The sequence below is a fragment of the Rhea pennata genome, chromosome 1 (genome assembly GCF_028389875.1).
Source record: "Rhea pennata isolate bPtePen1 chromosome 1, bPtePen1.pri, whole genome shotgun sequence".
Classification (NCBI taxonomy): domain Eukaryota; kingdom Metazoa; phylum Chordata; class Aves; order Rheiformes; family Rheidae; genus Rhea; species Rhea pennata.
This window is the reverse complement of record NC_084663.1, coordinates 102,825,240-102,840,477: the sequence shown is the minus strand read 5'-3', so window position 1 is coordinate 102,840,477 and position 15,238 is coordinate 102,825,240. Positions and strand designations below refer to the sequence as shown.

The 15,238-nt window shown below is 42.4% G+C and overlaps 1 protein-coding gene across 2 annotated transcripts in view; it reads right to left on the bottom strand.

Annotated features, from left to right (window-relative positions):
* Positions 1 to 15,238, bottom strand: part of PTGFRN (prostaglandin F2 receptor inhibitor) — a 70,945-nt gene that overhangs the window by 17,275 nt on the left and 38,432 nt on the right. For both annotated transcript variants that reach the window (XM_062597356.1, XM_062597363.1), the window contains exons 5-6: positions 14,307 to 14,732; positions 6,924 to 7,343 (exon numbers count right to left, since the gene is read on the bottom strand). In XM_062597356.1, the coding sequence (XP_062453340.1) occupies positions 6,924 to 7,343; positions 14,307 to 14,732 (846 nt within the window). The remainder of the gene's footprint in view (positions 1 to 6,923; positions 7,344 to 14,306; positions 14,733 to 15,238) is intronic.

The window sequence follows — 15,238 nt, the reverse complement described above, 5'->3', positions numbered from 1 at the left end:
GGATAACTTCAGGTTTGGAGATAACAGTTGTTCTTTCAGCTAATTTAGAATCAAAGAAAAAGTATGGACATACAGATCAAACCAGCAATCCCAACTCCCCTAAGAGTTAACCAACTCTCTCCTAAACTGCAATCTTCTGCAGAGATCTTTGATTTAAGCTAAGCCAGAGACTGTTCCTCATCATACTAAGTAACTTCAAAAACAACACTTTTTTTCTTTAATGAAGTAATAACTTTTATAGTAAAGAGCATCTACAGTCAAGAAAGGAAAAAAAAAAAAAAAAAAAAAAAAAACACAGCTTTCAGACCATTTCTTGACTTCTGAATGCTTGCAAGCTGAAGTTAGAAGTTTATTAGTACAGTTCCAGAACTAGCTAAAGGAAAACTAAGTTCCAAGATCAGGATGCATTTAGTTTAGTTTCTTTTGAATGCCCCCTTCTATGGCCAAATCTCATTGCTCAAATCATTGATTTCACGCAACCCAGGAAGAAAATTCCAGAATCCAAATCCAAAAGCAACTTAGTTTTCAGCTAAAAAGTATACTGCAAATTTTTCCACGCATATAAACAAAATAGAAACCAAACTCCACCAAATTTAGTGTATTATTTAGTGCTCAATGAGGCTGAGCAGGCTAGGGGGTTGAAAGCAGTAGGTCAAATTCACTGAGTTAATTTTCTCAGCTCCAGCTTATGTACTGGAGGGAAAAAATAAAAACCCTTAGCCCTATTGCATCCGTACTACCTGATACTTGGTGGGAATGGTCCGTGTTGTAAGTTTTTGGTGTCTAGAACAATACCGCTGTGTTAAGCAGAATACATATAAGTAACAAGGTCTTGGAAACCTGTGAGAAAGAACAGCGGTTGGTTACGTATAGATTCCGTGGCTTCCAGCCACAGAATAACCATGAGAAGCAGTCAACGTGAAGGTCCAAAGTTGAAGAGTAATGAAATAGTGACCCCCAAAGTCAATGTGGCCCCCGAAATAAGTCTGCTCGCATGCGCAGTATCATAGCCCAGTTGTGCAGCCGGGGCGGAGTTGGGCTAGACTCCCTGCACTTGTTGGCCCTGTGTGCCGGGACTCCTGCCTACCGTGAATAACCATAAATACCGGAGTTTTTCCAAAGGAGAGGGAGGCTGCTACACAACAGAGGACCACGTTGCCTCATCAGGGACGCCCAAAAAGATTGTACCTGCCGACTCTCTCTCTCTCATGATGCAGATGATCAGGACAAGCATCGCAGTGGTCCCTCTTGAGATTACCATCGGGTCGGTCTGTTTGTAAGTATTTACTAATAAACTGCTTGCTACTGAAGAGAGTTTGTGTGCGTGTTCGTCCGTGCTGGCTTGCCAAACTGGACATTTGGCCCCCTGAAATCTAACTGGAACACCTATTTAATTGATTTCACTCCATTCTCCCTACTTTCCTTCACTGCTTAATAATCCAACTTCAGTTCCCCAAAAAGAAAAGAGAACAGAGAGAAGAATAATCAAAATGCAGTTAAAATCTGGATTTGTAGCAGCAGAAAGAACTCCTAATTAGCTAGGTCCTAGGCAACCTTTTGACCTTCTCTACTTGATCTTTGCCAGTATTTCTCTGCAAAAATAAGGTATAAAAACCCCACAGAACTGAGGTATCTTCATTTTCCAGACAAGCAAATTAGAGCAGAGAAAGGTCAAGTAACCAGACAGAGATCCTGTATAGGATTGCTCAGCACCAAGGCAGCAATCACTGCATGTGATTTCCCTACTTGCAGTCAGCCAGCTCCACAAACCACAAAGGAAAAACACTGATGCAATCCACTAGCTCTCTTGCTTTCACAATATTACTCATATCTGTCCTGGCACCAGATCATCCACTTTTCAACTGAGGATTCCATGATCTGCATCTCTCCAGATAATGAGCTCTTTCACCCACACTGTTCCAGTCCCTGGCCCTCTCCTGCTTCTTCATGGAGTTGTTCCCTAAATAGTTTCACCCAAGCCCTGTAACAGTTGTTACTGGAAGAAACACTCGCAGTAGTTTAGGCTATGGTTTCTATTTCCAGCTACAAGTTCACATACAAACACAAAGGCACAAAATGACACAGCATATTCCTGCCTCCCCCCTTAATGGGGGCTGGAAAATACTAGCTTTTCTCGCCAAAGAGTTTTTGCTGTACTGTTCTTCATTCATTTCCATGACCAAGGTTTCTTTCTTTTAAAAATATCGCTATTCTCCTTTCTTGAAACTGAGTCTCTCTGGGTCATTACAGGGCATCATTTCATTTTAATTGCAAGTTCAATATCAATATTCAGCTCGTATTTCAGCAGTGCTTAGTTTTATCTCTACTTCTTCCAAAGCAAATGATAACACATTGCTGTACAATGAGCTCACATGCAGACATAATCCAGAGTTGAAGACTTCATTGAGATGATTCCGTTAAAGTCCCCTTTTGTTTTGCTTTGCTTCTCCAGAGCTTTTTACCCTCTATTGAATGACACTGGGGAAGCCAGCCCAGAGTACAGCCAAGCTCCAAATGGTTCTCTCTAACAACATACTTCTACTTACAAGTTGAAAAGCACCCTTCTCCCTGCTTCTCCCAAGGAAAAGAAAAATACCAGTGACTTCTGTGGAAAACACCAAGATTGTAGGCTGGGGCAAAGACACTCTGAACATTACCCCAGGTGGCTGGGCACAAGGTGGAAGGGATAGAAAATTAAAAAATGGATGCTAAATTAAAAAAATATTATTCCAAGATAAATCAGGCGTATTTCACAGAGACCAGGTGCCTCAGTATTAAAAGGTGTGTGTGTGGGGGGAAACCACCACATACACACACAAAAGCTAAACACCACGCAAAGCTGCAGGACCTGATCCCAGGCCAGTTCCCAGCTATTTGGAGCCCACCTTTGCTGGTGGACCTCGGCAAAGGCTGAGGGCAAAGGGGACGGTGAAGAATAGCATCCTCTCCCATCCTCTGCTCAGCCTGTGCAATACAGAGGCTCTGCCACTGAAGCAACACCTCTAGGTGACTTGGAAAGCTGAGTTTTTACAAGTTAGAGATTTCAGGCTAGCTGAGCAGTATCATAAGCCTTACAAGAAGCTGTCTTGATGTAGTCAAGCTTCAGAAGGAGACCAGTCAAGAACAAAGACGACAGATTTGTCCAGGCTAAAGGAAAGACTATGTGTACATATATCACCTGATGGCTAAGGGGAGAGGAAACAGTAGAAATGATGCAATGAAATTAAAAGGAAAAATAATAAGGCAAGTACTGACAGCTGCCCTTCTCCCTCAGCTTGCTGACCAACCTCTGAAAGAGGTCTGTTTTAAATGGAGCTGAACAAAGAAGCATCAAAGAATACTGCCTGAAGTCTCCATGTGGAATGTGTTTTTGCTCCTCTTCTACAAATATAAGTTAAGTTTAGCTACAATTATGGGATGCACAGCAGGCATTCATTTTATAAAATTAGTTTTATGATCCATGAGATCATAAGTCCCAAGATCCCTTCTGGCCTTAAAATGTATACAGTACAGAACAATCTGCCATTGATCAAATATACGAAAACTAACGACCTACTAGGTTTTCCTCACGACTTCCAGTTTATACAATTCAGTGAACAAAATCCATTTTTCAGTTCTCAGTTCAGGAAGTTTCAAATAAATGCCTTTACATTAAAGTTTCAGATCATAAACTAACTGGAATATATATATATCTCTGCAGCAGCAAGTGAATAAAGAAGAAAAGGTCTCTGCTTGCAAGCAGCAAGTCCTGCCTCAAACGGAAAGAATCTGGGCAAGACATTTTCCACAGATGTTCATGGAAAAACATTTCAGAGCACTGCCACATTTGAAGCCTATTGTGGCAGGAAACATTGAAGTTTCATGTGTGCAGTCCCCTGCTCATACACAAAAAGCTTACAGGCCTCCTGCTGTTCAGATAGATCACATTGCACAATGCGTATGCACAATTAAAAAAAAAAAAAAAAAAAAAAAACTTCCTTGAAGCACGCTCTTCGGCTTGTACGGTTACCCAGGGAGCTGCAACCCCCCGACCCTGCTTTTTCTGACCCTTTCCAATTAGCATCTCCCCTCCAGTTTTGGGAGCCTTCTGTTCTCCCCAGAAGCCTCTAGCTACCTCAGCAATTCTTCCTTACACTGTTTACAGCAGAGAAAATATGGTGCCAGCTTCCCTCTTAGAAGAAGGAGTTTTTACAACCACCTGTACTACACTACACAAGATGAGCACGTTCTTTGAGCTGAGCTTTTACAGTTGCTCCACAACTTTGACATTTACCTCAGGCTCCTTGAGTTAGTCACAGTTTGCAAAGACAGTACAACTCAGCAGACAAAACACATCCACAAAACACCCTCTTCCATCAGGTACACCCACTTCCAAATAACTTTCCTACATTTCTATTTGTCTGTTTGAGCCAAGAACAGAGTAACAAGGAACAGCAGAGGAGCAGGGCTAGAGGAAAGGAAGTACAGCAGGCCTTTACACGTGAACCACGCTCCAGCAGACAAGTGGAACATTTGGAGGGAAGAGGAAGGTAATTTGGGAAGCAAGCTTGCCAGCATCTATTAACTGTGCTCACCAAGTCCTCCCATCCCCACCAGCAAAGTTTTAATCCCACAGCACTGACATATCCAAATAAATCCATTAAAAAAGGATTTCTGGATTAATTCACCAAAACACATCCAGACAACAAGGATTTTTCAACAGCAAATAATTTTTTAGGCTAAAGAGAAGCTGTGTTTGCAGTAAAGGATAGCCTTTAAAACCAGTCCAGAAATGACTGCCCAGTACAGATACTAGAGTAACAACTGAAGGACACATAGTTCATCCACCAGTTGTGAGAAGGAAGGTATTTCAAGCCAGGTTTTGCTACCTGCCAACATTATTTCAGGAAATAGTTCTCCAGTAAATTGTGCCTGGGGTCTAATTTCTCTCTTCATTCTTTTGCAAAGAATGAAAGGCTGAGGGGGTGTCAGGGTCACGCCTCCCACTGCTCAGCCCTGCTACTGGAATTCACACATTCCCAGGGCAGTGCTCCAGATTGCCTCTCCCTTTCACGCTCCATGCATCAGAAATCCTATCTGGGGGAAGAGGGAGGGAGTAGAAAGCGACCGCAAAAAGAAGTTGAGACTGCAACGTACACACTTCCCTCCCTTGCATAGCTCACAGGTTTCCCTCCGAAGCATGGATATTAATTGCATTTCATCAGACTTTTTGGATGGGAGTTCAAAGTGACACAACAAGAGCAATGTTCGGAGAGTAATGAACCACCATTTTTATGCAGGAAAGACTTCAGGTAAGAGCTTGCAGTGGGAGGGTTTGGGACGGATTTCACTTTTGCTAGTTTCTTGTATCACCCCTTTGCAAATGGTGCTCTCCTCTGTGACTGACTTGGATATCACGAGCAGTAAGGTTGAAACTACAGCCCGTTAAACAACCTTAAAAAGACAATGTATATCCAAAGCAATATTCAGCTGTTGTGAATTGTGCTGTTCTGAGAGGTATTTGCTGCACGGGTAACTAACAGATTATTTTCAGATAATTATTTATCATAAAACTAAGCAAAAAGCCAAGCAGAAACGACAAAATTGAAAGAAATTGAGTTCTGTCCCTGTCCTCTCTCAGGCCATCTCAGAAAAAGGTTGCATCTTCAGAGTTCATATCAGGATGCCACTCTTCAATACCCCTTACAGAGTGATGTCCCCATTTCCTGACTGTCCCTGGGCTCAGCCCATGTTCCTTCCTCAGTGCAACTGCTTCAGGAAAATTCAGTTTCTAGAAATTATCTGGTAGAGAATGATTATCGTTCTCAGCTATGAAGGCAACTGAAAGTCAAGCTGCTCTAGCTTAGTCACAGCCATATCTTCTAAAAACCCTCCAAGCCCAATACTATATACATTGGAACTTAGATGAAGAACAAGGGATGTGAGGAGAGACCTACTCCCAAACTGTGTTTATAAAATAGGAGTGAGGGAGTGAAGGTGGTCTTAGATAAAAACAAAACAGCTACTCAGAGAGCCCTAGCATAGGAGATACCCTCAGGCTACACTGAGAGCCAAGACTGCCCAAGTCATCAGTTGGATTTATCACATCATGGGATAAGCCCTTCACTCGTAAGAGCACCACCATTACAAACAACTCCACAGTGCTTCCCACCACACAGTATAACAGGAAGTTAGTGTTAAAATGCACCTCTGATGATCCAAACAACCCTTCTGCCCCTCACTCTCCCCAGCAGTTCACCAGGGCAGGCACACTTCCCTTGATACCTCTTGCCAGGTAAACTATGTTACAGCTGAGGTTGAGGTTTTTGGTAAAGCTATGGAGAATAGGATGCATACTTGGGTACTAAAATCCATCCCAACTTGTGGAGCTTTGCAGTCCAGCCACAAAGGGCATTTACAGTTTTTCAGTGACAGCATACCTTACTGTGGTTGCTGAAACCTTACCATTGCCTTGAACTGATGATTTTCTGCAATTAGATCAACAGGAGGGTGTGCTCAGACAATTTAATGCCATGCTGATTAAGTCTGTTTTGAAACAGAAATCCAGTTTATATTAAAGCTCTTCCAGGGCAGTCATTACTTAAGAGCAATCTACTGATAATGCTGATAAGGGTGGCAATAGTTATTCCATACTGAAATCCAGCTCAGAGCTTGCAGGACCTTAAAAGATACATTACTAAAGAAAAACCCAGGGGTCATGATTATAATCAATACATTAAATGTCTTCCAGGAAACCACCAAAAGGAGAGTACACAAGCACCACCAAAGGAGACGAACAAAGTTCTCGTCCATCACACCACTTGGACAGCCCTTCCATTCAAAAGGAGAGCATGCACTTCCCCGAGGCAGTAAAGCCACTGGCAGAGCATCAAGAACTTCTCCTTTTCTGGCCTCGACACACACCAGACAAGTTCTATACCAACCTGAAGTTTGGAAGTCTATCTGGATAGGATTCGATAAGCCATTCACTGCTTCACGCCACATGCCACCACCACCTGGGGACCAGGCGGTCACCACACAGCGATACAGCCCAGCATCAGAAATTTGGGTCTGATACATCCTATAGCGGAATTCGTTCTCCTGGACCTTCTCCAGAACCACGCCGTCCACGCGAGTCTGATCTGTCCAATCTTCCAGCCGCACTACTGAATCCTGGTTCAAGGAGATTATGCGAGTGGTCCCATTGGTACTGGACTGATCTGTCAGTGGCTTCTCTGCTGTAATGAGGACAGAATAGCGTGGCGTCTTGATGTTCTTCGAAGACACTTTGCATGTCATCTCAAAGGTGTGGCCTGCCACAAAGAATGGCTTCAGTCTCACTGCCTCCACTGTCAGCGTGTAATCTGAAGAGGGAAGGAAATAAGCAGGAAGGGAAGGGTTATTAAGGGCAAATATTTCTGCATCACCTTTCAACTCAAAAGATTACTAATAAACAGAGCGCTTTTTTGGAGAGAGAAATTCCAGAACATTTCTCTAAACACCTAGAGACACTCCAGAAAGCTACTCAAGAGCACACACACAACAGTACAGAGTTTGGGCCAAGATCCATGGATTCAACAAAAAACAAAACAAAAAAATTGGACATATACTTGGACATACAGGACATAGCATAAGGCCTCCAAAATTCTTTTATTCAAGAGATACTAGTTTTATGAGACTCGGAGCCCCAGTTTTACACTGGATCTGGAATAGCACTAGCAGCAACAGGATATGAGGACACTGATGCAGTACTGATGACTAATGATAAAAACCACCACTGACTAGATCTGCAGCACTTAATATAACTTCTTGTATTTCCCCTGAAAATCTACCTGAACAGCAAACCAGATGTGTTCAGCTGAACTCCCAAGATCAGCTGAAAGTGCATAACAGAAAAGTTGGTGAGAACATGAAAAATACCCATCCCCAGCATCTACACACACACAGATTTCTCTGCTGAAAAAGTTAAATATACCTCCTGTCTCCACACATGCTCTTTTCACTTGCTTCTCATGCATTCATGTGAGTATAAGCCTGTCAGAAGCCTTAACATTCCTCCAACAGCCAATTTTGCACCAAGAATACCAACAACACTTTGTTAGGTTTCCTTCCCTTTCTTCAGCATTCCCCAAGTCTGCGGGCTTCTCAATCCCAAGAATCTCTTAATTATAGGGTTTGGAAAAATGAGACATCTAGGAGCAAAGCCTCCAGAGACACCACCACTCCCCCCCCCCCAAAAAAAAAAAAAAAAAGTCACAATGAAAACCTGAGAAGATGAGGAGTGAGCAAAATCAGAGCTAGATAAAAGGAAAGGGAGTTGCTAGTTTCATGACACTGTGATGGAGATAGATTCCACACACCTAGGAAGAGTTCCTTCTACCTACAAAGATGAATTAGGACTGGATGAGGACACACAGGTTAAAGCAATTCCCAAAGTAGCAGTAGTGGAAGAACTGGGCTAGTCCAAGCTTCTGGACATTGACTTTGTTACAGTATATTTTCCCTCCCCCCTCCCCTCCCCATTAAAAAAGGATGACTACACACTAACCAAAGAAACTACACAGATCCCCTTTATGCAAAGTGAAGCTTTACAGAATGAGGGAAATAAACTATGATGAGATTGTAACACATTCACCAAAATTGAACTAAGTGCAGTAATACTTATGTCCTCCCCATGAAAGCAACAAGATATTTGTCAAGATCACATTTTGCCATGTTTTGCCTTCAAGCTGCAGTTTTCACAATGAGTAAACACAGCCCAGAAGATGAGAAACCTGGTATGACAACTTTAAATCAGTACTGTATAAAGCAGATCACAGTGCAAAGCTATATAAAAAAAAACAGCAGGATGAGGGAAAGCTGAACTGCCTCTAGTGATTTAGCTGAGCACAGAATTACTTGATACTTCAAACCAAACTTTCTAACCTTGTGAGGAGATTCTGGGCAAAAACCCCTCCTGATGCAAGCCTTCTTTGGGCCGTTGGTCTTTGTATCAGAGAGAGGTAGATTCTAGACATGGGAGGAGGGAGGTAAAAACAAAACCAAACCACCCATTTGGTTTCCCATACATGTTTGAAGACAAATACCTACGAACAGTCAGAACAATGTGGAGACAACTGTGCACTGGAACAGGTTTCCCAGCGAAGTTGTGGAGTCTCCTTCTCTGGAGATATTCAAAACCCACCTGGATGCAACCCTGTCTAACATGCTCTAGGTGACCATGCTTGAGCAGGGAGGTTACACTAGATGATCTCCAGAGGTCCCTTCCAATCTTACCCATTCCATGAATCTGTGATACCTGGGGCTTCAAATGCCCCACTATTCAGAGCCAGAAGTCAGGCAGCAATAAGCAGAGGAGAGTGTGCCTTGGCCCCCCAAAAGACTAGACCGACCAGAGTTTGTCCTCAGAAGTCTTTTCTTAACTTCCCATTTGAAGTCAAGAAAAAAATGCTAGTTCTACTGATTATTTTTGTTAGATACAAAGGAGAAAATGGTTGTGGTAGCATGTAGTAGCAGCAATGCCATCTGAAGAGTTTGTGGAAAAGAGCATCTGAGGACCAGAGATGCAGCTGGAGAACACTGACTGAATTCAAAGAGGGATAGAAATTAGGATGCAGAACAGAGAGAAAATCCTTAGAGTCTTCTCAAATGATTTTTCTACCTTAAAAAATAAAATAGACCGTTGTATGTTGGATGAATACTGTAGAAGTCAAGAGCATCTTGACCACCTATGAGAACATAAGAAATGCAGAGCAAGAGAGATGGCACCCACAAAGAACAGCACCCACACACACAGGTACTGCAATGTTCATTGTTGAAAGTTTAATAAACAAAAGATTCTGAAGCTCCAATACTAGATGTCCAATACTGATCTTTAAACTGAAAAATCTTCATACCCTATTAACTACAAAAGTCTGCATCACCATTCCAGACATACAGTTCTGCTCCAAAACTGTTCTCTTTCAGTAGGAGCAGAAGAAAGGCAATAAGAACTCCATCACTATTACCTAAGAAAGCATGCAGTTGTCTCTGCATAACAGTGCAGATACAGCAAAGAGAAAGGCAAAAGCATTTAGAACTTAGGTTAGAAATAACAGTATTCTGTGAGAAATACTAAGTGGAAAGGAGAGTTTCTTCATGTTTCATAAATTAACAAGTACTACACATCTGATCTTTTAGCAAGGGATGGGCCAGAGGTCAAAGAACACCATTTTCTTCCAAGAATTACAACTTGAGATTTCATTTCTGATCTTCACAGATTGGCCAAGAAAGCAAGAGTTAAATTCCCCGAGTCTTGAACGCTGCTTTGCAGGTTTGGCTCTAAACACACACACTGCAATTCCATGCACAATCTTGCCTCTTTCTCTTAAATCACCATGAATGAAAAGCACACTCCTGCCTGTAAGATGCAGAACCCTGCAATCTGTACAGTTTATGTTCGAAAGGGGTAGTGGGAGAAATCACAAGTAAACCACACCCAAAGCTTAAAATCTGTTTGAGTGCTATTCCACAACAGAAGGTAAACAGCAAAAGAAATCCTAGCCAAATAATTCAGATAAAATTTGAGTAATAAACTATGCTTTGGAGCCTAGCAGTGTATGCTTCTGCCTTCCATCACTGGCCACTCCAAGTTGATAAGCTCCACTATTACTCTCCTGTTGCTCTCTACTGCAAAGAGAGCTTCAGGAGTTTTGGAATGAGTATAAAGTGTGCTTCCTGGGTAAAGGCTGAAAACACTTTTCACCAAATCTAAACCAGCCAGTTTGCTAGAAAAGCCTAACAGCTACAGGGCCAGGAGGCTTTAGAAACAAATGCCTTCCCTGTATTGCACTGACTCCAGTCTGATAATGAGCACAATGGCCATGACTAACAATCTTAGATCCTAACATCTCTTCAGCAGCCTCAAGCGATACCATTGCAATATACATAAAGGCTTCCTCATCCTCCAGTGCACTAACTAGATTGAAAGTACAAGGAATGCAACAGACATTAAGGTAATGGCAGTTTTGCCTTCATAGGAAAATGGGGCTACACAACACCCTGAGGTGCAATTGTAGCCCCAGTAGGTCAAATACCAAGAATCCTGAAGACAGAGCAGGCATAGTAAGGCCTGTACTGCTAGGTCTTCAATGTTACCGGTACCCTAAGCTATTTACAGGAAAACTAGTCCGATACATCTACATAAGAAGCAACTGCTTTTCCCACTGCAGTGCATATACAAGTATGCCACCTTCACTGATCAGCTAAGCTGCTAAGCAGAAAGTATAAACACTTCATCTTCCTGCAGCTGTGGGCATGACAAGCCCAACAGCCCCTGGCTGGGGCCTTGCACACCTAGTTAACACACTTTTTCCTTCCTACACCCAAACTGGCACATACAGGAGACCATTCTGTGCCATAGGCATGGGAATTTCTTCACTCAAGCAAAAATGCATGCCTGCATTACAGAATGGTGTATCTATCATGCACTAAAAATTGTTAAGGCAAATAGGTGGAAGTAGTATCACTTGTTCTCTAATCTCAGAGCTTTCTGAAACAGGCACCCTTGCTCTCCACTAACCTTAACGCAATCACCTGGGCAACCATTTAGGATAACTGACATTATGCTAAATATAATTATTTTTGTAAATTAAAAACAGAACTATTAACAAAAACACAAATAATAGTATCTTTAGAATATGGAGATTTAATTGAAAGATTATGTTCTCTTTTGCGAGGACTTGCATGCAGATCCAAAGCTGACAACACCAATTTAAGAAACAAGCATCAATTCTGCATTTCCCTGCAAACAGCAACTGCTTTAAGTGCAGACAGCATTCACACTCAAATTAATGAATAAAACAAAACCATCTTAACGCACCAAATTTATTCTGGGTTCAAAATGATCTAAAGAACCACTCAAAAAAAGGCTTCCTCCTTTCCTTTACCCCTTTTAAAGTAAAAGTTCCAATCAGCAATTAAGCTAAAAATAAGAGCATAATTGATGCTTTTCATTTTGGGGATTAGATAAGGACATTTCTTTTGTCACCTCTGGATGAAAGAAGTAGAAGTAAGAGTAGAAGAAGCAAAGAAATTAAGTAGACCATTTCATAAAATAACTGAGATGCATGATGGTGAGTGGCTGTATTTGCAAGGCTGAGTAAGCAGAAGGACATGAATTTTATCAGTCTCAACAGAATGAAAACGGGAATAAAAAGCCTCAGAGTGGTCAACCATGCAAGTTATTATACACAAGCAAACAGGGCTCCAACATCTTCACATGGCATTTACATTTCAAGCAAAGGCGTCCTCATCCTGCGTATCCCTCTCTGTACAGACCAACCCACAGATGCAAACTCATGTCTCCCCTTTCCTGAAAACCTCAGATAAAGCTACCTTCTCAAGTTCCCCCACTACTGCTCTAAAGTTACCACAGAGGTCCCTAATAATGAAACAATTTGAAGAAAAGCCTCTATGCAAGCACCAGCTATGCAAGGAACAGGCAAATTTGGGTTCTCCCCTTAGGCAAACACGTGGGAGCCTGGCTGCTTGCTTTCATAAGCCTTGGGAGCAGTTAGGGACTCAAATCACCAGAGATGCTTGTCAAAACAACAGTCAGAGAGCAGAGGCAGAGCAGATTAACTCTTTCATAGCTACTGGCTACTGCACTAGCTCGCAGCAGAGCCTGCGCCTTGCACGAATGGGCAGGGGAGAGGCCATGCGGAGGAAGACATGGGGTGGGCAAGGGTCGGGGCACCTAGATCGCTGAATAGGGGTAGATGCGGGACGGAAAAGAAGGGAGAACAACAAACCTGAACATTTTCCTCCTGTACATATGTTTTTTCAGGAGAGGAAAGGTGTTTACAGGACAGCTGGCTTTCACATCATAAATCTCCTAACTCAAGTTTTGCAAAAAAATGTACTTTTCAGCCTGGGGACTATAACATTTACATTTGCATTTCAGAGTTGCAAAATTAGTAGCGTATTTGGAAGAAAACCAGAAACATGGGAATGTTCACACCTGTCATGGTTTGTTTGCCCTCAGAAATGTCAACACAGGCAGACTTTTGAACTCCAGCTGGTTTCTCTAGCTGCACCAAAGGTAATGATCCATTATGCGTGCATGCACATGCACACGCGCTCCGTGCTGCAGCATAACAACTGAACTAATTGTGATCAGCATTCAGCCTTAATAAGAGATTGCATTCCTGCTGGAGAAGCTAGCCAGCAAAACAACCACCTTTGAGGACCACACTTGGTCTGGGGATAAAGGGAGTTTGGAGCAAGTAACCCACCACCCCCTCTTCCCACTGGAGCAGAACCACAGCAGAAATTCTCCAGTTCATTTTGAGACATCTCTAGGGATAATCCCTGAACAACTTTAAACTGATATCAGACTAGCTGTCTTTGAAACACAGTCCTCCTTGCTCATGGCTGCTTGAGCTAGACTGTTTAAAGAGATCTATCGGGGGACAAATACATCTTAGCTAAGTGCAGGGTTTTTGCTGAAGATGCAACAACTTCAGTTATCCTATTCCTTCTTTTCACATCCAACAAAGCCTCTTGCATGATCTCACACTTAAGCAAAAAACATACTGCTTTACTCTACAGGCCATCTAGCTTATATGTCAGCCTTAAGTGATTCAGGTAACTTTATTTAGCTCATAAAACATAGTCTCACAGAGAGTTTAGATACTGATTAGAGCTAGTGCACGTCTTCCTAAAAAAAGATCCAGATAAGAGCTAAGCACTACATGACTTTTGTCTGCCACTTTTTTTTTTTTTTTTTTTTTTTTTTTTTTTTTTTTGATATTCTGGTACTGCTGTGCCCATAAATTTCCTCAATAATACTTTCTAAACATGGGCCTATAAATATAAAGTATAAGAGAGGCAAAAACTATCAAACTGGTAGCCAGAGAAGCCTTGATGCAAGTGACATTTCCCTTCTCACCCCAAGAAAATGCTGTTGCTAGCAACAGGAGGTTTCCTGGGGAGACTAGAACAGCCCAAGCCATGAAAGGGAGCAGTGACCTCAGCATTGCTGCTGGATGCCACCCTTGCCACAGTGACAACCTGGCTTCTGGAAGTCTCGGTACAATATGATTGATGGACGTTTTTTCACTTCCTCTCTAAAACTGTTGCATAAAACTAGTTAGTACTTTTAAGTAGTTATTTCCTTTCACAAATGATTACCCTTACAAGAGGCAATAACGTTTTTTTTCCTCCTTTTCATAAAGCAGAAACACATTTCCAAAGCCCATTATCAGGCTTCCAGCTGATAGGGGCCACTCAAGGGAAAACTACCTTAGCCATCCAGGTCTTTCAGTCAACAGGTGCAGAGTTCCTACCTTGTGCGGCCCAAAAAATGCTGACAGGTGCAGAAGACACATCTTTGCTCTTTACCCAGCTGTTGTTGCGGTGCCTAGTCCATGCAGAGATGACACAGAAATAATCCCCTCTGTCACTTTCCGAAGTCCACTGGATTCGTAAACTGAAGGTGTCAACAGCTTTCTTAGAGAAGATTATTTCCCCATTCCGAGTCCGTTCTCTGCTCCTGTCCCCAGGCAATAGAGTCCAGTCTGCATCCATCGTGGCTAGAAGTTCCTCTGTCACCACATCATCACTGCGTAAATTCAGTCTGTAATACCAGGAAACTGTGAAGCGGATGTTTGCTTCTGAGTCCTGTGCATTTGTGATTCTGCATTCAAGCTCAGTAGGGTCATCAGAGAATTTAGGTGTTTTAGAAGCATTCAAAAATACTTCATAATCTGGCTCTGCAGAGGAGGAAACCCAGAAGAAAGAGGTTGGAAGTTACAACGCAGGAGTATGTAGCAGAGGTTAATAGAAATAAATAAGAATGCTGCTACCACCCAGTCTATAAGAGCACGTGAGCTAAAAACCAAATACCAGAACATACAATTTTCTGGCAAGACCAGCAGACTGTGAACTTCAACTTAGGCTCTCAGATCTGCACCAGGCAAGCCTGAAGCAAGTCCCTCTAGGCCTGCATTTCCAAACAGAATATTTTTTTCCCATCCAGTCAGAGCATTTCAGAAGTCAGGACAAAGCGAGCAAATTGAACAAAATCACTCCCTTCTCTAGGCCTGGCTCCGAGAACTCAGACCACGGCTTCATTTTCAACATCCAGTCATCTTCTGGACCCGTCCAAATGCCCAATGCAGCCTGCATCAACAGAAGACCTATTATTCTCTAGCTTCAGCCTGACGAGAGACATCTTATTTCCTCATTTTCTCTCCAGGGTGAGAGAGAAATCCCCATC